This window comes from Myotis nattereri (genome assembly GCF_964212035.1).
Source record: "Myotis nattereri genome assembly, chromosome: 10".
In the NCBI taxonomy this organism is placed as follows: domain Eukaryota; kingdom Metazoa; phylum Chordata; class Mammalia; order Chiroptera; family Vespertilionidae; genus Myotis; species Myotis nattereri.
In genome coordinates, this window is record NC_138085.1 from 83,270,931 (window position 1) to 83,295,686 (window position 24,756).

The window sequence follows — 24,756 nt, forward strand, 5'->3', positions numbered from 1 at the left end:
GAACGGCCTGCAGGGGGCAGGGTGGAGGCAAGGCAACCCGCTGGAGACCCCTGGGATGTCCAGGGAACAGACAGAGGTGGGCTCCAGGCCAGGACCCAGCGTGGGCTGGTGGGAGTGGTCAGTCTGCATGAAGGCCAAGGACACACACACGCACATGTGCTATACAAGTAAGTACAACACCCTAATCGGTCCCCTTCCGAGTTAATGATCCTGGCATCGAGCCTGCCTTTCCCGCATGAACTCCATCACGGGGAAACCAAGCGGGTGTGGAGGCAACTTCTAAAACTGCTCCAGCCGCCCTGGCCGGGGCTCAGTGGTTAGAGCGGCGGCCCCCGAACTGAGGGTCGTGGTTAGATCATCTGGCCTCTGGATCGGCTGCTACCTGCAGGGCACACGAGGGCGGAGGAGAGCGCTCGGCGGCACCGTGAGCACCCGGACGCCAGCTCCGACTCGGGACACACTAGGACAGCGGTTCCCAACCTTCCTAACGCCGCGGCCCTTTCACACAGCTCCTCATGTGGTGGTGACCCCCAACCATAACATTGTTTTCGTGGCTACTTCATAACTGTCATGTTGCTACTGTTATGAACCGTCATGTAAATATCTGATATGCAGGATGGATTTTCATTGTGACAAATTGAACATAATGAAAGCATAGTGATTAATCACAAAAACAATATGTAATTATAGATGTGTTTTCCGATGGTCTTAGGCGACCCCTGTGAAAGGGTCATTCCACCCCCAAAGGGGTCGCGACCCACAGGTTGAGAACCGCTGCACTAGGGCCTCGGCCGGGGCTTCACACGGCCTGCACAGAGAGCAGGAGGGGCTGTAAGTCAGAGACAAGGGAGACCACCTTTAGGGAAAGGAGCCGAGCCGAGTGCCGCACAGACTCACAAGCGGTCATTTCTGTGAAGCCAGGGTTCGTTCCACAGGGAGGGAGGGAGGGACGCCTGGGGAGCCCTGGGGGGACATCTGCCAGTTCCGATCCTTGACCCGGTTGGGGGTACAGGGGTATCCACCATATAATTCAGTGAGTTATATGTTTGTTTTGTGTCATTTTCTGTATGTTTCTATGGTAAAAGGATAATTAGAAAAGACAGAAATAAATGATTATGTCAAAGATTTTTTGAAACTTGCATAGTGCTTTTATCAAGAAGTGCCAAAGAAAACTTTAAAGATTTGCACATCTTGGTCTTTAAAAGCTGTAACTGTTCCACCCTGGCCCATGTGGCTCAGGGGGTCGGAGCGTCGCCCCATACACTGAAAGGTCGCAGGTTCAATTCCCAGTCAGGGCACATACCCAGGTGACGGGTTCCATCCCCGGTTGGGGTGTGTATGGGAGACAACCAAGTGATGTTTCTCTCTCTCCCTCACCCTTTCTCTCTCTAAAGTCAATAAAAACACATTAAAAAAAATTTTTTTTTAAGTTGTAACTGTTCCTACGTAACGGTGAATTGCCAGGGCTACATATGTGGTCTGCCCGGTGCCCGGGTGCCAGCCAGGTCCGACCCAGCCCTCCGCAGGATGAAAAGGACCCGAATGTGCCCTCATCCGGCCTCCGGCGGGTGCCGACTGCTGGGGCTTGTCATGTCGGTACAAGTTTGCTTTTCATCAGAGTGAGATTTGCTTTCTGAAAAGCGATCTTGCAGCTCAGATTTCAGGGTCTTACTTACACATCCTTGTGGGGTTTTGTTACTAAGAAGATTTCGTCCTCACACGTTTCGGTTGCTGGGGTTCGTGTTTCTGCTTCCCGTCCAGCACAGGTGTTAAACACAGAGAAATCCCTGGGACTGCTCAGCAGCCGGAACCAGTTTGGTCAGAAACAAAGCTGAAGACCGGCTTCTTGTTTATGCCTCTGGGAATCTTGAGCAAAACTTCAGCTGTTTGCGAAGACTGATACGCTCCCCGCGCCCACCCCCCACCCCCGATCTCTCTCCCTCTCCCTTGGCTGGGCCCACAACCCTGGGCATGTGCCCTGACCGGGGACAAACCAGGGGCCTTTGGCTGCATAGGACAGTGCTCCCCCACTGAGCCGCACTGGCCAGGGCGTTTCTTCCTTCGAAATGCTGCGGCTTTTCCTAAGAACAGCGGTACTACTGGAATTTTCAGACACAAAAGGAATGGCTTCAGGGACGCTCAGCCATCTCCTGCAGTCTGTGTGCCCACAGGGAGCTGGCCAGCTGTGCAGGGCGGGAGGGTCGGGACTGCCCCGGGTGGTCACCCGCGGCCCTCACTGCTGACCCTGCGTCCGGACAGCTGGGCCTGTGCTTCACAGCGAACCCTCCCGTCAGAGCTCAGGCCCAGGTTTCAGGCTCCATCCCCAGCAGGGGCTGTGCAGGAGGCCACCAGCGATGGCTTTCTCCTCGATGTCTCTCCCTTCCTCCCAGGGGACACTGCAGGGTGTGCACGCGCCGCGGGTCCCACACCACGGGCCTCGCACAGGCGCCGGGCGCTGAACCAGAGGGTGAGAGTTCACCCTGCCCTCACCTTATTATTAACCCGGCACTTTTGTGGGAGGTGACAGGAATCAGAGCGGCTTAAGCAAACAAAGACCTGCTAGCTCTTGTGAAATGCTCCCGAGGCCCTGGCCGGGAGCTCTGTGGGTTAGTCATCCCCATCGGCCAAGGTTGCGGGTTGGATCTCGGTCAGGGCACACGCAGAGGAGGCAATGAACGCATAAAGAAGTGGAACAAACTGACGTGTCTCCTCCCTTCCTCTCTCTACAACCAGTGAATACAAATTCTGGAAAGGCAGCCCCACGGGAGAGTCCAGGCGCCCAGCCAGAGCTCCCGCCACCCGCTGGGTCTCTGGGAGCGAGGTCCTCGGGTGGCCACTGGGGAGGCACTGAGCCTGACGGGGGGAGAAGGCACAGAGCGAGGGGGACACAGCAGACGCTCCCCACAAACACTGCACGGCCGGGGGGCCCTATGCTCTGAGTGTTCCTAACAAGACCCACCAGTCTGCTCCCAGCTCCGTCTGCAGGTCCCCACCTCCGGCCGCACTCACTGGTCCCTGGATGCCACATGGAGGCACCTGGATAAAAAGCGATGTTTCAGGAGCATTTTATTTTTACATTTTTTCCTTCAGCTCGTTGGGGACCCCTGCCCAGCGCCTCTTCTGGCTCATCTCCCGGGTGACACACATTGGGGTGTCCCAGGGCCCCCTCCTTGTTCTGTGCTTTGTCCACACACCCTCGGTGACCTTACAGCCCAAGTAGGCTGATGGCCCACACCGGTGCCTCCAGCCGGACATCCTCCCGGACCTGACCTGAGCTCCCCTTGGCCTCACACCTACCACGCGCCTCAGCAGCAGCACCCGCCGCAGCGGCGCTCACGACCTGGGGGCTGAGCCGGAGGCCGGGGGTCCTGTTTTCTCTCCCCTCCAGCCTCCAGCCTCCACCCTCCACATCCAATCCACTCTCTCAGGTGGTCCCGTCTCTTTGACCTTCAGAACACTCATCTTTTTGTGTTTTTTGTTTCTTTTGTTTTGTACTATTTAAAATATATATATTTTTTATTGATTTCAGAGAGTAAGGGAAAGAGATAGAAACATCAATGATGGCCGGGCCAGCATGGCTCAGTGGTTGAGCGTTGACCTATGAACCAGGAGGTCGGGGTTTGATTCCTGGTCAGGGCACAGGCCCGGGTTGTGGGCTTGGTCCCTAGTGTGGGGCGTGCAGGAGGCAGCCCACGATGACTCTCTCTCATCAATGTTTCTCTCTCTCTCTGAAATCAATAAAATATATATACTGTATATTTTTTTATTGATTTCAGAGAGGAAGGGAGAGAGAAACATTCATGATGAGAGAGAAACATCCATCAGTCGCCTCCTGCACACCACCGACTGGGGATCGAGCCCACAACCCCAGCACATGCCCTGACCGGAATCGAACCCAGGACCCTCCAGTCCACAGGCCGAAGCTCTATCCATTGAGCAACACCGGCTAGGGCTAAAAATATATTTTTAAAAAAGAAAAGAGCCCTGGCCGGTGTGGCTCAGTGGATAGAGCGTCGGCCTGCAGACTGAAGGGTCCCAGGTTCGATTCCGGTCAAGGGCATGTACCTGGGTTGCGGGCACATCCCCAGTCGGGGGTGTGCAGGAGGCGGCTGATGGATGTTTCTCTCTCATCGATGTTTCTAACTCTCCCTCTCCCTTCCTCTCTGTAAAAAAATCGATAAAATATATTAAAAAAAAAAAGAAACATCAATGATGAGAACCATTGACCGGCTGCCTCCTGCACGCGCCGGTTATGAAACGTGTCCTCCTGTCCAGAGGTCGCCGGGCGGGATGTTTTGTTATTTTGGGGGACACGTTCTATTTAAAACCAGGGGGCCGCAGGCAGCCCGTCCCGCCGCAGGAACCACTGGAAAGGGTTGAGCCGGGCGCACCCTCCTCCCCGCGGGCCGGTTCCGGCTGAGCGGACCTAACAAAACCATCGGCTTGGCCTCGGGCCGGCGGTGACAATCGGAGATCTCCGCCTCCAGGGCTCGGCCGTGCACGGGCTGCGGCCGCCAGGAGGCCCGGAACCGCCCGCCCCGCCCGCCGCGGGCCTCCCGGAGCGCAGGCCCCGCCCCGCCCGCCGCCCCGGCCCAGGTCGCACGCCGCTCGCTCCTCGCAGCCACCATGGTGCAGGCCTGGTACATGGACGCCTCCGCCGACGACCCCCGCCGGCCCCACCGCGCCGAGCCCGCCCGCCCGGTCGGCCTGGAGCAGCTGCGCCGGCTCGGGGTCCTGTACTGGAAGGTACGCGGGCGCGCGGCCGGGGGGCGGGCGGGGTGCCTCTCAGCCCCGGACCCCGCGGCCGGGACAGGACCCAGCTCTGCGCACGCTCAGTAGCGAGCCCTGGTGGTCGGCCACCGAGCGCACTGCGCACGCTCAGTAGCGAGCCCTGGTGGTCGGCCACCGAGCGCACTGCGCATGCTCCGCAGCGAGGCCTGGTGGTGGGCGGCCAGGGGTACTGCGCACGCTCAGCCGGGGGCCGGGTGGTGGGCGGCCAGGGGCGCCGCGCATGCGCAGAAGCAGCAGCAGGCGGGTCCAGGGAGCTGTCCCACGCCCCTCGGTGTCCCAGCTGCAGACGGGACCCCGCTGGGTCGGGGCGTGCCGGCCGGGACGGGCTGGTGGCTCCGCGCAGGCAGAGCTAGGGGTCAGCGGGGATGGGCATGGGCCCAGGCTGCCCATGGCTGTGAGGTCCGCGTTCTGGAATTCAGACTGTCTTTTGTGTGTTAATTTTTACACGGGTTTATCTTTCCGGGGCTGAGATGTGACACCGAAGAGCAATGGAAGGGTTAATGCATCCACAACCTGAAGATTCTGAGGGCCCGTGACGTGGTCCGTGCTTGGCATTTTAGCGGAAGCAGATACTGTGAACCCGCAGATGTGCGCAGGGGATGAGCTAAACGGTTACCCCTACTTCTCCCCGGAGGGCGGGTCCCAAGGCCCCGAACTCAGTGCCGTTTGCCGGGTGCTCCGAGCGCCCGTGTGTCGTGTGTTCCTACCAGCACCCGTTCTTGGTCGGGGAACAGGGAGCAGGCGTGCAGTCTGCTCGTGGTCCTGGCGGAGCCTAGAGCTCGCAGTGTGAGGTTTGACTTCTGCACATCGCCCGGCGGATCTGCTGACCTGGGGCCATCTTTGTAGAAATGAACGTGTGATGGCTAGTACTCGGAGATACTCGAGTTTGCTGCTCAGGTCTCATGTACCAGGTGTGTTTCATTCCAGGGCAAGGCCAGCATGCTGAACGCACTGCCCATGGCTTCAGTTAGTTCAGACGAAATCGGGCTCCCTCCCTGGGGAGCGACATTAAAATCGGACCCTAAAGAACAGAGGGTGCGAACGAGAGCGTGCCAGGTGGGCGGGGGAGGTGGTCAGGTGCCTGGGCTGCCAGGTGAAGCATCAAGAATTGAAGAGTAGCAAATACTCCTCTTAGGTTTACAATGTAGTTTTCTTCTTTTTAAAAAATCGATTTCAGAGAGGGAGGAGAGACAGATAGAAACATCAATGATGAGAATCATTGATTGGCTGCCTCCTGCACCTCCCCCCCACTGGAATCGAACCCCAAACCTGGGCCTGTGCCCTCCTGGTTCAGAGGTTGATGCTCAACCACTGAGCACACGGCTGGCAGGGAATAGGAACAGAGGAGAAAAGGCACTGGGTCGACAGCAGAAGGCTGTCGGGCGCAGCAGCCTGGTGCTTGGACTTGAGCGGTGGGCGGACAGACCTGAGGCCATGTGCGTTCCACCGAAGCCCCTGGCACCGGGACCCGAGGGGTGAAGAGGAACCCCAGGCAGGACTTGGGGAGCAGGAATTAATACAGCTGTTAGGGAGAATCGTTCGCAGAGGCGGGAACGGAGGGGCCTGGTGATCTGTCTGGAGACAAGCACATGGGAGGCCCAGACAGGCTGTGCCTCCTGCACACGCGGCCTCCTTCCCGTGGCTCAACCCTTTAGTTGGATGCCGACAAGTACGAGAACGACCCAGAGCTGGAGAAGATCCGGAAGGAGCGAAACTACTCCTGGATGGACATCGTCACCATCAGCAGAGAGAAGCTGCCCGACTACGAGGAGAAGGTCAGGGGCTCCGGACGGTTTGGAGAGGGAGTCGTTAGACTCGCTCCCAATAGTTTTTACATTTTTATTTCTTTAGTTTTTAAAATTTTTAGACTTTTTCTGTTTCCATTTGGATTTTATATCAGAGTAATGCATATTTGAATTTTTTATTAATAAGATATTAGGGGGAAGAGAAAAGTAGATTTGAAATAGAAATTCTTTAAGGTGACTACCTTCAACACATTTTCATGTGGCTTCTGACCTTCCAGTGTGAGCATGACTGTGTGCCTGTAATCATGTAATTGCACGTGTGATCCTGTGACATGACTGGCATGACTGCATGTGATCGTGTGACTGCCGTGTGGGGTGGGTTATGAGCAGGAGCCAGGGTATCTGGGAGTGTCGGCTCTGCACATGCAGGCTGTCGTCGGGCCAGCGACCTCGCCTCTGCCACAGGTCCTGTCTGTCAGTGGGGACCAGAGGGCACCAGGTGCCGCACAGGGAACTGTGGGAGCTCTGCCTGGCACGGGTGGTGCTGTCGGTGTGCATCCTTTAGGTGCTGGCTGGCCGGGAGGACTCATAACACCCCAGGTCCCCCTACACTTGCTGTAATGCCCCGACTTTCCTGGGAGAGTTCTGCCCACTTAGCTCTGTCACTGAGGCTGGTCTGCAGGCGACTCACCATGTCCCTCGTGGCCTAGATCAAAATGTTCTACACGGAGCACCTGCACCTGGACGAGGAGATCCGCTATGTCTTGGACGGCAGCGGGTACTTCGACGTGAGGGACGCGGAGGACAGGTGGATCCGCATCGCCATGGAGAAGGGAGACATGATCACCCTCCCCGCGGGGATCTATCACCGCTTCACGCTGGACGAGCAGGTGGGCCCGTGTGGCTCGGAGGTGGGAGGGTAGGGTGTGACTGACGGACAGACGCGGGAGGTAAAGGCCTCGCCGGCCGGTCTCACCGGGACTGTGTGCTGTTCCCAGAACTACGTGAAGGCCATGCGGCTGTTCGTGGGAGAGCCGGTGTGGACGGCGCACAACCGGCCAGCGGACCACGTGGAGGCGCGGGGGCAGTACCTGGCGTTCTTGGCGCAGAGGGCATAGTGGTGCCGAGCCAGCACACCCCTGGCCGGGACGGTCCTGGCGTGACAGCGGCAGGAAACCTACCGTGTCTTCCTCACTTTTCTGTCCCTCTGGGAGGTTGGCTGATCAGTCTGTTTTAGTGGAAGGAGCCGTAGCCTGATCTGATTTTTACGTAGAAGCCACTGTGGGCAGCCTCGTCTCCACTCCCGTGGCCCTGTGCCGGCACCCGCGCTGCACTCGCGCCGCGTGCCGTGTCCCTGCTGGGCCGCCCCGTTGGGACCTGATGCCTTGCCGTCAAGGCCACGCCGCCTGTGCGCAGGTGTAAGCAGGTGACAGGACTCTTTTCCCACCGCCAGGGGCGTGGGGGGCAGCCCTCACGTTAGGGGGACTCACCCACTTTCCTGTTGAAAACAAAGCAGCTGCCTTGCCTGGCCGGTAGCTCAGCTGGTCAGAGCACCGTCCCAATGCACCGAGGCTGCGGGTTCCGACAAGACTGCGCCAACGAGCTCATAAATAAGTGGACCAGCCAATGGGTCTCTCTCATCAATAAACTTTAGAAATAAGTAAGCAGCCGTCTCCTTTCATGCCTGGGCTGGAAAGCGCCAATGGCGAGACAATGGGTCCCTCTGGGGCTGGGAGGAGGGGTGTCGTCCCGTGGTGTCCCTGCAGTTACAAACGCCCCAACGCCCAGGCGTATGGGAACAGTTTATAGTCCATCTTCCCACTCTCCTCTGAGGACATTCAGAACTGACAAACCAAGCAGCCCCGGCTCCAGGAATCAGCAGCACGAGGCCCCGACACCCCAGTCGGGAGGGTTAGCGAGGCCTCACAGGACCGGGACCGCCAGCCCCGCCCAGTGGCTCCCGTGCGCAGTTCCCAGGAGCCGGAGCCCCAGCCGGCCAGCAGGGCTAGGCCAGCTTGAGGCACTGCGTGTTGAAGCTGTCGCCCTCGCGGCCGGCGACCGCCTCGAGCAGTGCCTGCTTCTTCTGCGCGCTGCGGGAGGACTCGAGCTCGTACATGGTGGTCAGGTTGAAGAGCACGCTCTCGTGCAGGCAGTGCCCGGGCTCCTGCTGCACCAGCGCCTCCAGCTGCCGCAGCGAGTCCTTGAGCCGGCCCAGGTACAGCAGGCACACGGCCGCGTTGTTGTTGGCCTGGAGGACGGGCGTCAGGACTGCTGTGCCCGGGCGGGCGGCCGGGACCCCCACCTCCTCAGAGGACGGGCGTCAGGACTGCTGTGCCCGGGCGGGCAGCCGGGACCCCCACCCCCTCAGAGGACGGGCGTCAGGACTGCTGTGCCCGGGCGGGCAGCCGGGACCCCCACCCCCTCAGAGGACGGGCGTCAGGACTGGGGATGTGCCTGGGGCAAACCGGGGCGTGCAGGGCCGGGGTCCCCACCCCCCATGGACACCGCCCAGGCCAGCGGGCTGGACAGGGACCCCAGGTGTGAGCCCACATCTGCCGAAGCGCCTTACCACTGCATTTGTGGGGTCAATCCTTAAGATCTCTGTGAAGAACCTGTGGGCTTCTGCGAAGTTATTCTGGCCGAGGTGAAGGAAAGCTCTGCGACAGAAGCGACAGTAAAGCGTCAGCCTCCCAGGGCAGAGGCACGGGCGATGTTCACCCTCGTATGACCTTGAGCTGCCTGGGACGGTGACCTCCAGCCGGACAGTGAGTGCCGCCGGCTGGCCCATAGCTCGCATTCTGGATAGAAAGTAAGGTGCTGGGAGCACCCCGCCTGGCCCTCCCCTCCTCTCCCTGGCGTAGTCATTACCTTACCTTCTTTCTCCTAAGCTCCAAGGCCCTCCTTTTGTCTCTGTAACTTTCTAAATAAACTTTCACTTAAGAAAAAAAAAGCGGTCTAACCGATCTTAATCCCGACATGGCTCTGCGCCTACACTTCCTGCCTCAGCTTCTCTCTGCTCCCGAGGGAACATCTCCGGCCTCACGGTGCTGTGGGTGTGGGTGTTGGCCCATAAGAGCCACCCAGGGACACAGCGGGAGCGCTGGGGGGAGTACATACAGACGCTAATTTACGTGAAAAATGGGGGCAATGTGAATACTCTGAAAAACAAAGAAAAATGCTTAAAGTCAATTCTTGCGGCTAAAAGAATGACTGTGATTCAAGAAAACCCGTCCACTCCTGGGGCTGTGACTTGTTCCGATTCTGAGACCCTGACGGGGCCGCGTCCTGAGGGCTGTGTGCGCCGGGAGCTGCGGGAAACACGGTGTGAACTCCGTACCTGTTCATCAGCACCATCATCTTCCCCTGCGGCCCGTCCAGCTTCTGTGTCACTTTCTCCACGTCCTGAAAATACTTCTCGGCCGTTTTTATGTCTCCAATCTGCTCTGACAGAGTCACCAGTCAGTTCAGGTGGCAAGTCTGCAGCCACGCACAGCTCAGCGCCCAGCGTCACGTCATGAAGACGTTCGTGTCGAGCAGGGGGACTCTAACCACTCGCTAAGTATCATTTCCTGCTAAAGCTGCCGGAGACGGTGGGATGCAGTGGGTGGACTCCCTGCGGCCGAGTCGAACCTAACACACGGGCCACGCTAGACGCACGGTCTGCAGTCTATACTTTCTGAAAGAATCTTGGCATAGCAGCAGTTACACAGCATAAGAATAAAATTAAAGGCTAAAATTAAAAGTATAACAGGGACAGTTTGAACTGTGGCAGCCCCATCGATTTTTCTGGTCTGGTTGACCAGTGAAATGACAGACACGCACTCCCCGTGCTCCTGGGCCCTCGAGTTCTTTGTCCCACGAGTTCAGTTCTCGGTTGTGCCTTAGCTGCCAGAGTCCCTGGGGATGGTCAGTGACCCTGGCCTTCCCCTCGCGCCTTTGCGGGCAGTGCCCACCTGAAGGAAGATGCGGCCGATGCCGCTGAGCAGCTGCGGCTCCTGCTCAGGGTGGAACTGGATGACAGAGCGGTAGGCGTCCACGGCCAGCACGTAGTCCTGCAAGGAGCAGCGGCTGTCAGGTGAGGACTGGCTCTGCCCAAGGCCCCGTGGACCCCGTGTGGAGGACACGGGGACACATGCGTGGCAGGAAGCAGGAGGCCCAGCAGGAACCCCCGCCCACCCAGGGCGCCCGCCTTGCCCGCCTGCAGGCCTCTGTGAACCTAAGGGGAGGCAGTGACATTTAAAGAGGTGAGCCCTGGCTGGTGCTCAGTGGTTAGAGTGCTGCCCTGCACACAGAAGCTCCCAGGTTAGATTCCTCGTCAAGCATGCACCTGGGTTGCAGGTTCATTCCCCGTCTTGGTTGGGAGGCAACCAATTAATGTGCCTCTCGCACACTGAGGTATCTTTCTCTCTCACCCCCTCCCTCCATCTAAAGCAGTGTTTCTTTGTGATGGGATGGGGCCACAACATTAGTAACAAAGAAACAGAATTTCCGGAGGATGAGGCCCAGAAACCAGGATTTTAAAAAGATTCCCAGGTGCTTCTAACGTGCAGCCAAGGTTGAGAACCAGTGATCTAAAGCAGTGGAGAAATACCTTCAGATGAGGATTAACAAACAACAAAGTGAGGTGAGCCCTGGCCGGTGGCTCAGTAGGTGGGAGTGTCGTCCTGTGCCCCAACAGGCTGTGGGTTCCATCCCTGGGAGGCAACCGATCCATTTTCCTCTCTCTCACTGATATTTCTCTCCCTCAAACCAATGAACATATCCTCAGGTGAGGATAAAAGGATAATAAATAAAATAGAGGCCGAAACCGGTTTGGCTCAGTGGATAGAGCGTCGGCCTGCGGACTGAAAGGTCCCAGGTTCGATTCCGGTCAAGGGCATGTACCTGGGTTGCGGGCACATCCCCAGTAGGAGATGTGCAGGAGGCGGCTGATCGATGTTTCTCTCCCATCGATGTTTCTAACTATCTCTCCTTTCCTCTCTGTAAAAAATCAGTAAAATATATTTAAAAATAAAAATAAAAATAAATAAATAAATAAAATAGAGAGGAGGACTCTCCCAGCCCCGTGCCACATGGCTGTGCGGGAGGGCGTATGCACACACTCAGGCGGGCGCACACGAATACATTTCTCATCGTTGAAACGTTGAATTAATATTTATTCTCTGTCATAGAAATGTTATTCAAAATCATTAAGTGCTGAGGACATAACCCGTCAGCCCACACAATCACCAGGTTCACGTGACACCACGCGGCAGACCCCAGGCCTGCGCTGCCGGCACGGCCACCGGATGGACTCAGAAAGCAGGAGCCTGAGCGGCCCTGACGGCAACAAGGGTCCCCCTTTAAACCCGGACAGGAAAGGCTAAGCTGCAGTGCCAGTCCCACCTTCGCCCGCCGGCATTCTGAAACGCCGACCCGCCCACTGCCCACCGCCCACCTGCGGGCGGGCAGGAGGCCGCTGGTGCCGAGGCATTACGATGATACAACAAAGAAACGCGTTTTCGTCCCATAATTGTCTGTTCGTGTCTTAAAATGCAGAAAAGCCGCGAGTTTGGGAACAGTGCCTCCCTCCTGTGGGTGTGGCCCACGGTGAGCGCAGCGTCTGCCTGTGACCTCAGGGCTGTGCTGGTTTCTCTGCGCTGGGACTTCCCGCGGAGCTGACAGGGCCGCAGGGCCAGGGCAGCAGGGTCAGAGCTGGCTGACGGGACGGGACGGGGTGGGGAGTGGCCTGTGGAGGGCAGCGGGGCAGGACCGCAGCCTCGGGGAGCAGCTGGTCACTGCGGAGGCTGTGGGCTCGGGGCCACCCCGCTCCTGCCCACACGGCCCAGGGCAGGTGTGGCTGAGGTGCGAGGGGACAGGGACAGGGCCACCAAGGCCGGCCGGCCTCTGAAGACACGAGAGCCTGAAGGGAAACCGCTGTGAGCGATAGCGCTCCTCACCCCCACCCCCATCCCCACCCGTCCTCACCACCATGCTGGGGCTGGCTCCTCCAGCGGTCCCGGCCACACCTCTGTGACAGCGGATGAGCGGCTGTGGCTCTGAACTTACCCCTGCTCCCAGCCCTCCCCGCGCCCCCATGGATCCATGGCTACATCGAGGCGGCCCGCAGGCATGGAGCGCCGCGGTCACGCTCCTCCACTCCGTAAACTGCCTGCCTGCCTGCACTGCAGCTCGGAATGACCTTGTGGGCCGTGGGGGAGCCCCCACCGCTCATGGGGCCCAGGTGTGGACAGCGAGGCTGCTGCCTTGTGGCTGATGGGTTCCTGCAGCAGCTTCCTCAGCCCCAGAGCAGGTCACCCTGGGGCAGGTGTGGGCCGGGCGGGGGTGGGAGGGGGATGGGGAAGGGGCTGCAGGTCCCCACACAGGGAGAGGCCCCAGGACAGGCTGTGAGCTGCAGGGCCTGCCCGAGGAGGGGACTGGAGGAGACAGGCCCCCCCATCCCAGGTGCAGCCTGGTCGTGCCCTGTGGTTGGTAGGCTGTCCCCTGGACCGGGGCGCAGTGTCCTGTCCTGGCACCCAGCCCATCACCCCTGGTCGAGAAGGCCCTCTCCCACAGGATCACAGAGCCACCTTCCGGGCGGAGCGCAAGGAGAGCACGGGGACCGAGGGGGGCACGAGCGTGCACCATGATTTAAACTGAATCACCAGACCCACGTTTAACAATTACTCGGGACGAGGAAAACTCTCCGTTCTGTGGAATTCCTCGCACAGAAGTCACAGCACAGGCGGAGCGTGTGCCTGCTGTGCGGACCCTCCGCGTGCCCAGCCCCACGCACCTTCATCAGCAGCAGGCAGTTGGCCATGGAGCAGGTCACCCGGCCCAGGCGGGACCGCCACAGCTGCACGGAGGCTGCAAGAGAGGGCGGTGAGCGAACGCGGCGCCGGGTGGGGCCCGCACTCCCGAGGCCGGCGCTCGGGGCTCCGGGAGGAGGCCGCCCCTGGAAGGGACACAGCGGCAGAGGCAGGGCTCCGCCTCGGGGGACAGACCACAGGGCCAGGGCCAGCGTCAGCACCCCGAGAACTCCTCACCGTGAAGGGGGTTAGGCCTGCCGCCCACGGCCCGTGCGAGGCGCCCCACGGGGCCAGCACTGGGCTCTGCCTCAGGCCCGGTTCCGACCTCCCCCCGCTCCACTGGGGGGGCTTTGTCACCTCACGTGGCGCGGGCAGAGGTGCTGCTGGAAGGTCACACGCCCGCCAAGTGAGGCCACCTGAAGCCGACTCCCCACAGGGCACCTTCAAACCTCCACAGCCTCCCCTCCCCCCACCGCCCCCACGCCTTGGGTCCAGACCGGCGTGGGCCTGCCCTTTCTCCCATCTCTTCACGGAGTCCCAGGCCGAAGGTCCCTAGGAGCTGCCCTGGGATGAGGGGAGGGCTGGTTAAGGGACAAGGAAAAGGGGGTGAGACCACAGACCCAGCGGGCTGCGCGCCGAGAGCCCCGGGAGCTGCGCAGGGGGGAAGCGCACGGACCTTGCCTGTTCTCGGGCGAGATGCTGCTCATGCTGCCGTCCTCGGCCAGGCCTTGCTCCAGGTGGGCCAGGATCTGCAGTCAAAGGACAAAGCCCCGCCGGTGGGCCAGGGCCTGGGCCTGGGCCGTCACACCTGCCCCCCGGGAGCCGCTTTCTCCCGAGAGCCGGGCCTCAGGACCTTTCCCGCACCCCGTCCCGCTCGCTGCCCAGCACCCAGGTGGCGGCCACCTGCAGCGCGGAAGGCTCGGAAGCAAAAGGACAAGAGGACCTTGAACCGCCCCCACTCCCCCAGCACACGGTGGTGTCGTTCCTCCAGTGCGTCTGCCGCCTGCGCTGAGACCGTCTGGGGTCGGGCTGCTGGCGGCTCCAAGTTAGGGTTACATCACCGTCCCCCACCTGTGGCTGTGGGGCTGCCCCCTCCAGGAACCCCATACCAGTCCCCCCAGAGCAGCTGGGACTGAGAAGGCCCCTGAGATGCAACCTCATTTCTCTAACCGCCGGAAGCTGCCGCTCCTGCTGGCGTGCCGTCTAGTGTGCGGGCGGCTCCGCACACGAGCTCCACCCCAACCGCGTGCACTGCTCCCTCCAACCACGTGCCCTGCGGGAACTGAGGACCAGCGCGGGGAGGCAGGCGGCGGCCTGGGAACGGAGCCCTGGCCCCCAGGTCTTCCTAACGTCGCCAGTGGAACGATCTCCTCGCCACACAATGTTACTTCCCAGCCCAGGGCGTTTCGGGGGGCGATTTGGGGGGCACTCCGGCCCGACTGTCCTGAGTCAGGGGTGCAGGTGGCAGGGTCAGGGCGATGTGCCTGGGCTCTGGGACCTCAGACCACTGTCTAAAGCTGCCCAGGGCCGGCTTGGCAGCAGCAGGCACTCAGGGCACTGCAGGAGCCGGGGGCCTGGTACACGTCCGAGCTTTCCCGGTGCCTGGGCACAACTCGCAGGTGACTTCTACGACGGAGCTCTCCTGCTTCCCCCACAATGCCACTAAAGACCAAGGCCTTCAGGACTCCAGCTCCCCAAGCCTGCCCCCTGCCCGCCATGATGTCAGCGAGCAGATGGCACAGGGCCCCAGCAGGCCAGGCCTGCCTTCCTGAGGCGGCAGGGGCGACAGTGGGCACGGGCACGGGGGAGGGACCGGGGGCGGGAGCCTACCTGGCTGCAGACAGCCTTCACCCGGTGCAGCCGGTCCAGCGACTCCTGCGGGTTCCCCAGGTACTGCTGCAGCTCCGCGTGCAGGATGCGCATGGAGAAGGGGACCATGGAGCCTGCGGCCAAGGCCAGAGCGTCAGCGGTGCCGTGAAGAGCGCGCCCTGCCCCGTGCTGCCTGCGAGCTGTGCAGACCCCCCACAGCGGGCACCACAGGACCGCCTGGCACTGTCAAGTTCCCCATGGTGCCCACTGCAGAGTGTAACCATGTTCTAGCAGCAGTTCTCAACCTGTGGGTCGCCAACAATGAAAATCCATCCTGCATATCAGATTTTTACATTACAATTCATAACAGTAGCAAAATTACAGTGATGAAGTAGCAACGAAAATACTTTTATGGTTGGGGGTCACCACCACATGAAGAACTGTATTAAAGGGTCGCGGCGTGAGGAAGGTTGAGAACCGCTGTTAGCGTGTCCTAGTAAGCGTGCTCCAGGCATCAGAGGGCTGGGGTGTCTCCTGCAGCCGTGTAGACTGTCACACTGACGAGACAGCTGGGCCCTCCTCCAACACAGGACCACACAGCACACTGGGCTCAGCACCGTCCACGGCAAGCTCGCCTGGAAGTGCTCGGCGAGGTCCCTGGGACCTGCAGGGAGGATCGGCCACCGATGAGGGCGTGGGGGACCCAGAGCCAGGATGGGCGGAGCCAGCGTGCGTCGGGCCCAGGTCCTGAGGATGCCCCCTCAGCCAGAGTCTACGTATGTATGCGTGTGCATGTGTGCACATGTGTGTGCCTTTGGAGCCAAAGCTGTGCCTCAGAACGGTCCCAGCAGGAGGCACGGCAGCATCAGGTCTGCCCAGACACGGGGGCCCCGGCGCCCCCAGCTCCATCGGTCAGTGCCGAGGGGGAATGAGCACCACTGCTATTCGGGAGTAAAACAATTTACACGTTTCTTTCTTGAATGCGGGGACATGGTGAACAGTCACAGAGCCGGTATTAACGTAGCAAAACTCTTTCAGAATTCAACTCTAACAGGTGTTTTTTAAAAGAAGAAAATTTGACATCCCCCAGGAACAGTTCAAAGCAACAGAGGAGCTTCTGGGTCCGGCCCCTCCGCCTTCTGGGGTGAATGTGCTGAGTGGGTACACTGCGCCCAGTGTTTAATAGAAGACCCTGAAGCTTATTCATACACGTCATGTGTTTGCTCACATACTGCAGCTAAAGGAAATGAATCAGAATCGGACACTGATGCGGTCACACCGCAGAGCGAGAAGAAAAATCAGTCCACATCCCAGACGCCACTGTGGCCGGCGTCACACACTCAGGAGGCCTACGGTCCCTCACGGTTTGCGGTAACTGCCTGATGGCGCGTGGCCACCGTCTGCTCTCCATCCGAGTTCCGACGCGGTTTAATTTCCGCGGCTTCAGCAGCGCGCCCCCTGGTCTCTCGTCCTCGGGGGAGGCCCTCCACATCGAGGGGAAGGAGGAGGCAGCGCACCCTGAACCCGGACTCCACTCCCGAAGCTGCAGGGTCCCGGGGGCGCCACCACACCGTCCTGGCCAGGGCAGCGCCGAGCGCGGCCTCCTCCCCAGCAGGGACTGCAGACAGGACCAGCGGGCGCCAGCGCCCAGGCAGAGGGCAGAACGAGGCGGTCCCTTCCTCTTAACCCGCTGGTGTGTGACTTGCTGTTCTGAGTGCCCGGCTCATGGACTCAACAGGACAGGAGACCAGACACGGCGGTTCAGTGAGCTGGCCCTGCAGACCATGAAGGTCTGGGCAGCCTTTCGCTTGACAGAACACCTCCAAACTGCCCCTGCCACCCTGCCTAGTTCTCATTTCCTGCCGCTCTGTCTCACGTCGCCCACATTTTTCAATAAATTAAACGACAGCGGAGGCTGAGAGCCGGCACAGAACAAGCACGGACTGTGTGCGTCCCTTCCCTGCACACGTCTGAACCGGTTACAATGCAAAGCACTTTTCACTCTGGAGCAAGACCAGGCAGCCTGCGGGCCCCAGCATCCTCACTGGACTCTCACGGGAGCTGCCTGGGAAACGGGGGATGGACCCGCGGCCCCGTGAGCGTGTCCAGGTGGGGGTATGACAAGCAGGTGAGGCTCTCAGGCCCACTGCCAGGTGCCTGATCTCCCAGAACCGGGAAAAGAAGGGAACGAGGACACCAGCTGAGTGCAAAGCAGGGCCCTTACCCCTGCGCCCCGGGTACACGTGCGGGTAGTACTCGTAGTAGAGGTCGGGCTGGTCCAGGCTGCCGAAGGGCTCGAACTCCAGCTCCGCGTTCTGGAACAGGCCCAGCTTCACCAGCAGCGCCAGCCGCACGAACCACAGCTGCGCACGTGGAGGCACAGGTCACCCCAGGGTGGACCTGGGGACGGGCCGGCCTGATCCCCCTCCCTCAGGCACCCCCTTAACTGCTCCGGGGACCTGTGCCCACACGGAGAGCTACAGGAGGCAGGACCCCAGGGCCTCCGCGGCGTGCCCCCCTCCCCCCCGCCCCCCGCCGGCTCTTCCTCCTCACACTAGTTCTGCATCCTTATCCGAGAACTGCTGTCACCAGGGAGAGCAGCCCTGAGGAGGCCGGCCCCGCCCTGTGGGCCCCGTCCCAGCCCCTCCCCCAGCCCCTCCCCCAGCAACTCTGCAAGGACACTGGGTGCCCAGCCTCCAGAGAGACAAGTCCAGGTCACACCTGTGTTGTCACAAAGCGGGACCAGAGCATTCTCACCCTGGGACTGAATTCGGGGTTCGAAACCCGCTTTGTTCCCACTGTTCTTATTGGAACGAAAGGTCCCGGCCCCTCCCATGCCCCCCCACCCCCACCCCAATTACAACAAACAACAACCCAGAGCCCGCCCGGCTGTACCTGCAGCGAGTCTGCCGTATGGCTGGTGGGCAGCCCGCTCTTGCCGTAGCCTTGGCCATGGGCTGTGAGGAGGCGCCCGCACAGGTCCACCGCAGCCCTCCAGTTTCTGCTGCTCTGAAAGGCAGAGGCAAGACGGGCCCTCGAGCCCCGGGCTGTGTGCTGGACGCAGCGGCAGCGCCAGGTAGCCCGCCCAGCAGAGGCCACGGGGCAACGCCGAGGTCCTCGCCACACGTCCATCAGCCAGGAAGGGGCCAAGCACGCGACGCAGCCCAGGAGAACGCGCAGGATGCCAGCACGTCACTGCCGACGGCCACGGCGAGAACCTGGGGAAAGCTGGCCGCAGCCCACATCCAGCTGCCCGCCTTTCTCCCAAGATAACCACCTGTGAGCTCTTTCTGCTTCACCTTCCAGTTTAAGATCAACACTCGAATGGGAGGCTGTGCTGGCCACGTGTGCGTGTGTCTGTGAGGTCTGCATGTGGTGTGAGGGGTGCTGTATGTTTACATGCTCCCATTATGAACATGAAAGCCTCGATGAATGCACAGCTGCGGCCCGTCACAGGCCAGTCTATCAACACGAGGCACTTCCGCGCTATTTCCTGCCGAGACTTGAACCACAGGACACCCGTGCACTAACGAGCCTTCTATACTAAGTGGAGAAGACAGAACATTTTAAAAAATAACATAAAATTATTTCCCTCTAGACATTCTATTTGATGAAGCTTATTTAACCCACATACAAGCTGCTTCGAGTAACCCGACCACTTTAAACAATGGCCTTCAGTCTAACGGGACTGCACACGGAAAGCGTGTTGATACGACGCTTTTTGCTACACAGGCCTGGTACCGATGCTAACAAGATTCTATTTACGCGCAAGGGCTTGGGATAATGTGTGCAAGGTAATGACTCCCAGGACAACATCACGAAGGAAGGCAGGACTCATCAAGAAAACCCACAACCTGAACCACACACTCTGCTCCTTACAATGAGCTGCTTCAAGCCGACGAAGGACTGCTCCACCGCGCTGGCGTCCGCCACCGTCCTCCGCGCCGCCGCCTTCTCCCCCAGGAAGCGCAGCAGCAGGTCCTTGACGGCATCTCCCTGGGAAGGACGTGCGTGTGCGAGGCAGGTCAGGGCAGCGCGGCGTTCCCCAACTCAGCTAACCAGACGCCACCCGGAACCCCAGGTCACCGTGCGGTAAGGATCCATAGCTGCCCCAACCCTGCCCCTGCCCCTGCCCCTGCCCCTGCCCCTGCCCCTGACCGGCCTAGGTTAAACCGCAGAGCAGCAGCCCTTTCTCAACGCCAGTGCCGAGGGAGCGCTGTGCGATGCCGCGGCCGGGAGTGAGCTTCTGGGCCCGACCCTAAGGCCACGTGCCGGCCCGTCCTTTTGGCACATTTCCAAACACCCGAGGACCCCTGGTCCCAGCACCCGAGAGCCACCGGGTTCAGGGTCAAGTCACTTCCATGGCAACCTTCCATTTTCCAGAATTACAGGGGGGGAGGGGGGGGTGGGGAGACCTGCAAACGGCAGCGCCTTGGAAAGCAGGTGCTGGAGGCCAGACCCCCGGCTGTGAGGGGAACTCCCCAGGAGGGCCGGAGGGGAGAGACAGGGCGCAGGTCACGGGCCACAGCGGGGCAGGGAGGAGAGGTGCTCACTATCTCCTATCCGGTTTTCCAATCTACCAATAAAAGGCGCCGCTCAGTAAACATCTACTGTGACATCGCTTGTGTGCAACACGCCCCAGGGTAGAGAGGGGAGCCAGTGCTCTAGCTGCCTCCCGACTGTGGGTGCTCGGTTCTCTGCAGACATCCCAACGCTGGGCATCTGCAACTAGCGAGACTACCTCCTCCTTTTTTAAGACGATGGATGTGAGAGAGAGAAGACGTTGGTGAGCCAGAGATTCATCGATGGGTGCCTCCCGCACGTGCCCTGACGGGTCGGACCGCAGCCTTCCAGGGCACAGGGTGAGACTTCTTCCTGATGACAAATTCCCAAGAGCGGGATTCCGGGGCAGTTTTTAAAACTTTATTTTAAAACGTTTGTACCAAGTTATGGTCCCATCAGGGCTGCCCGAGACAGGCTGCTTCCCACCCTAACAGCACAGCACAGGAAGGAAGTAGATCAGGGAAGGGGAATGGTTTTATCCTCCAGTGACCTGAGCTGACACTGCTACTCGCACACATGACGTTTCTGCTTTTATGATGATTATTGGGGGCACTCCTATCTCCTTGTTGAGTCTGCGAGAGCTTTGTCCACTCGAGCACATCAGACACAACACACACACCCGACCATCTCGTAAAGGCCCAGCGTCTCTGAGCAGAGAGAACCCCAGCTCCAGCTGTGGCCGGCACAACTGATTCAAGAAAAACGAAGGGAATGAAGCCTGTTTAAAAACGAAGGGGGTGGGAGACTTATCCTGTGCTGCAGCCCAGATGTCACCGAGAAGCCGATCACACCAAGTCTCGAGCCACTTCTGAGAACTGCGAGGTAACCAGCTCCCTTGCTGAAGTCACCCCTAAGACCAGGGCTATTTCCTTAAATTACATCAGGGACATCAACAGGGCCCGAAATCACCCAGTGACCCAACACGGACCCTGACAATCAGAACCTTAGGACTCCTAAAAACAGGACTTTCCAATGCCTGAAAGGTATTCACTTATATATGGCATATGCGTACAAAAGGTACGCTGCTTGTACACAGCAGCTATGTGCACAGGAAGTGTTATACGCACGTATGCAGTAAATGTGCAAACGGTAACACATGTATATAAGCGACAAGCAGCCGGGGACTGAGGTGTGGACAGAACGACCTACTTCATGGGGGAGATCACCTGCGAGCGCTGCCTCTTCCCAGGAGGTGCCCGGCCTCACCTGGATGTTGTCGAACTTGAGGCCCGGCATGGTGAGGTTCTCCTTGTCGACGAACACGGTGCGGTACTGCTGCGTGGCCACTGAGACCAGGACGTCCCTGGTCGCCTCCCCGGGCAGCCAGGCGTCGCTCCTGCGGTCCATCTCGCTCATGCTCAGGGCGGTGGCGAAGGGGTCCTCGCTCCCTGCGAACACGGCCTGGATCTGGGAGAAGGGCTTTGGGGACGGAGGGGTTTCCAGCGAGGCCGTGGGCACAGCTGGCTCTGAGCTCTCCGTCCCCGGGGAGGCGACTGGAGACAGCTGCCCGGGAACCGCCGTGCCGGCGTGGGGGTTACTGACGGAAATGAACGCGGAGGTGGTGAAGGAATCAAAGAAGTCCGAGGCCAGGGAGCTGGCGCTGGCGGTCTCCCCGAAGAACGTGCTCAGGCTGGGGCTGGGCTGGACCGCCGGGGGAGGCGTCCCGGAGGCCGGCCGGCTGGGGCCGCTGAAGCTGGGCGACTTCACCATCTGGGACTCGAAGCCGTCCTGCAGGAAGGGGCTGGGCTGGGCGGCCGCGGCCTGGCTGAAGATGGTGCACACGGGCACGGGCGCGTCCTTGGGAGGGGGCGGGCCCTGGTGCCTGGGGCCCGGCTCCCCGGCATCGTCATGCTCACAGGCGGGCAAGCCTTTCCCTTCCGGCTCTGGGTCTGCCTTCAAGGGCACCCTGGCGCCAGGAGTGCCTTCTGAGACGCCCTGCGGTGCCTTGTCTGCATCGCTCTCACTGTCAGGACTGGGCGTGTCCGCGGCGCCTTTGCCTTGGCCGGGGACACTGTCCGGGCTGCGATCAGCACTGCCTCCTGCAGGCTCCCGGACATCCTGCGCCCCAAGGCCACCGCCCAGGTCGCCTGTGTCGTCTTCGCTGTTGTTCGGGGAATCCGAAATGAGGACGCTCTCCATCATGTGCTCGCTGAGCTTGTCTGCGAAGTTATTGGAATCATCCGAGACGGCCTCATTCTCCTCTGACCCAAACTCGTCGCCCCCGAGATCAATGGTTTCCTCCTGGTAGAGCAGCCCGGGTTCTTGCTGGGGTGCCTCCGGGGCGATGCTTCCTGCTCCCCCCTCGGCCAGCCGGGGCTCCGCGGTCAGGCTCTGCTCAGCGCCCGGAGCGTCCCCCATGGTCCCTGAAACAAAGGCAAATACACCAACCTCAGCAGCTTTTCCTCCCGTTACTATGAAGCTCGTTTCATCCTACTTTTTTCTTTCTCCTTTTTAAATATATTTTTATTGATGTCAGAGAGGAGGGGAGAGGAAGAGAGAGACAGAAACATCAATGATGAGAGAGAATCATTGACTGGCTCTTGCACGCCCCACACTGGGGATCAAGCCCACAACCTGGGCAAGTGCCCTGACCGGGAATCGAACCCTGACCTCCTGGGTCATAGGTCGATGCTCAGCCACTGAGCCACGCCGGCCGGGCTACTTTATAAAAATGGTAAACACGTCATCTTACAATTGTCTACCAGTGGTTCTCAACCTTCCTGACGCCGCGACCCTTTCATACAGTTCCTCATGTGGTGGTGACCCCCAAACATAAAAGTATTTCTGATGCTACTTCATCACTGTAATGTTGCTACTGTTATGAATCGTCATGTAAACATCTGATATGCAGGATGGATTTTCATTGTTGGCGACCCACAGGCTGAGAACCGCTGGCTCTAGAGACCCATGGAAAGTGCAACAGCCAGAGTGACCCCTACTGTCCAACTGTGGATCTTGGGTGATAAGGGACTTGTCCTCAGGCTGCAACCTGTCCCGGCCGCTGTGGACATTGATCACGGGAGGCTGAGAAACCGTGGGTCCCTGCGCCTGCTGCTCAGTTCTGCAGTGAACCTACAACTGCACTGAACAGCGTTTATCAGTTACATGTTCACATCCATATTCAAAAGACTCCATTTCTCCAGCCACTTACATGTTACTGTAGTAAAAGACAGGCAACGTAAAACTCACCACCTTAGTCATTTCCAAGTGTACAGTTCAGTGTATTAAGCACATTCAGGTTGTGCAACCATCACCGTCATCCGTCCCAGAACTCCTCTCATCTTGTAAAACCGACTGTGCGCTCGGTAAGCTGACGCCTCTCCCAGCCCGGCACCCACACCCGCCTTCCTAGGAACCTGACGCTGCGGGGGCCTCACGGAAATGGAACCAGCAGTGCTGTCTTTCTGTGGCTGCCTCACTTCACGGAGCACGTCCTCAAGGCTTAGAAGCCCATGTTGTAGCAAAGATCAGAATTTCCTTAAACGTTTTTTTAAATCCTCACCTGAAGAGATTTTCCCATTGCTTTTTAGAGGAGGGAGGGGGGGAGGGAGAAACATAGACGTGAGAGAGACACATTGACTGCTGCCTCCCACACGGGCCCCACGGGGCTGGGAGTGAGCCCGCATCCCAGGGGTGTGCCCTTGAACGGGAATCGAATCTGAGACCCTTCGGCCCACGGGCTGAGCTCTAACCACTGAGCCCACAGGCCAGGGCTACCTAGGACATTTTAAAGAAATCATCTGAAAATTACAAAGCGAGCAAAAAGCAACAATTTTTCAAGTCACAGCTTAAGTGTGTAACGATGTTTAGATTCTCCTCGGAAACCTTGTTTCAGGTAACATCATTAACACTAGAAAGACTGACATTTAGTATATACCCATATGCCCAAAAGCAGTCGGAATGACTGCATTGTGAAAGAATAATATCGGAGCACTCTGCACTTATGTTCCTTAGCTTTTCCAATAACTCACTTCTATTCGACATTTCTTTCATGAATTTAGGGCGCAAAAGAAATACAATAAACAACTTATTAGAACAAGTATCACTGCATAAAGATTCGAATAACAAGTACTAGTTTAGCTTATTGAGCAACTGCAACTTATCAAGTATCGACAATTTATCATGTACTTGTATGTTATCATGTGACGGTAATCGAAAAAAAAAATGAAAACTGTTATTTCAATACAGAGCCGACCTGGTCATATAAGAAATTTACTCAATTCAATAATAAGAGTCATAATTCCCCCCCCCCCCAGCAGTCAAAATGACTGCTTTTGGGCAATATAGGTATAACACATATATATACCGGAAATGAAGGAGGGGGAGGTAACTACAATTATTAATAAACGCATTCATATGTTGTAAAAAAAGTCACAAAATTCTAAGACACTGTGTCCTTATATACATAATTGTTTCTCTAATTGAAATTAAAAAACAGTCAAAATGACTTCCTTGGGCAATCTAGTGTTAATGAAACCCCTCTGCCTGCACCCCAGACCCCCTGCCTGCGCCCTGATGCCTCTGCCTGCTCCCCCCTCTGCCTGCTCCCCGGTCCCCCCTCTGCCTGCTCCCCGGTCCCCCCTCTGCCTGCGCCCCGGTCCCCCCTCTGCCTGCAGCCCGGTCCCCCCTCTGCCTGCTCCCCGGTCCCCCCTCTGCCTGCGCCCCGGTCCCCCCTCTGCCTGCAGCCCGGTCCCCCCTCTGCCTGCAGCCCGGTCCCCCCTCTGCCTGCTCCCCGGTCCCCCCTCTGCCTGCTCCCCGGGTCCCCTGCCTGAGCCGCCGACGCCCCCCGCCGCGACGCGCCAAAGTCCCCGCGGCAGACGCGGCCGGCGGGGCCCGGGGAGGAGCGGGGAGAGCTTGAGGCGGCGGGAGCCCTCCCGGCAGCCGGCGGGCCTCACCTGCGACCGCGGGGTCGGCGAGAATGTGGAGGAAGCGGGAAGGGGGCGTGAACGCTGCGCCTACTGCACCACCCGCGCCGCCTCTTCTGCGCGCATGCCCAGTGCAGCTCCTCCCCGACCTCTCAATGGTGGCGGCCGGAAGCGCATTGCGTTTCCGGTTCA

At 59.3% G+C, this 24,756-nt stretch overlaps 2 protein-coding genes across 5 annotated transcripts; one reads left to right on the plus strand and one right to left on the minus strand.

Annotated features, from left to right (window-relative positions):
* The first annotated feature begins 4,495 nt into the window (after positions 1-4,495).
* Positions 4,496-8,198, plus strand: ADI1 (acireductone dioxygenase 1). Its single transcript, XM_081100778.1, has 4 exons — positions 4,496-4,746; positions 6,447-6,566; positions 7,247-7,426; positions 7,535-8,198. The coding sequence occupies exons 1-4, from the start codon at positions 4,627-4,629 to the stop codon at positions 7,652-7,654; spliced, it is 540 nt and encodes a 179-aa protein (XP_080956904.1). The 5' UTR covers positions 4,496-4,626; the 3' UTR covers positions 7,655-8,198.
* On the minus strand, positions 8,168-24,756 carry TRAPPC12 (trafficking protein particle complex subunit 12). Of its 4 annotated transcripts, none has more exons than XR_013996496.1 (12): positions 24,595-24,712; positions 20,849-22,062; positions 19,016-19,132; positions 18,032-18,145; positions 17,361-17,499; positions 15,158-15,270; positions 14,009-14,076; positions 13,312-13,385; positions 10,490-10,588; positions 9,874-9,974; positions 9,106-9,193; positions 8,168-8,784 (listed from the first exon to the last, which is right to left on the minus strand). XR_013996496.1 is itself a non-coding variant. In XM_081100776.1 (12 exons), exons 2-12 carry the CDS (start codon positions 22,055-22,057, stop codon positions 8,542-8,544), a joined length of 2,313 nt encoding a protein of 770 aa, XP_080956902.1. In that variant the 5' UTR covers positions 22,058-22,062; positions 24,595-24,756; the 3' UTR covers positions 8,168-8,541. The 4 variants fall into 4 exon arrangements, 3 of the variants coding, with proteins under 3 accessions (XP_080956902.1, XP_080956901.1, XP_080956903.1); XM_081100776.1 differs by having other exon boundaries at positions 14,004-14,076; positions 20,906-22,062; positions 24,595-24,756; XM_081100775.1 differs by having other exon boundaries at positions 14,004-14,076.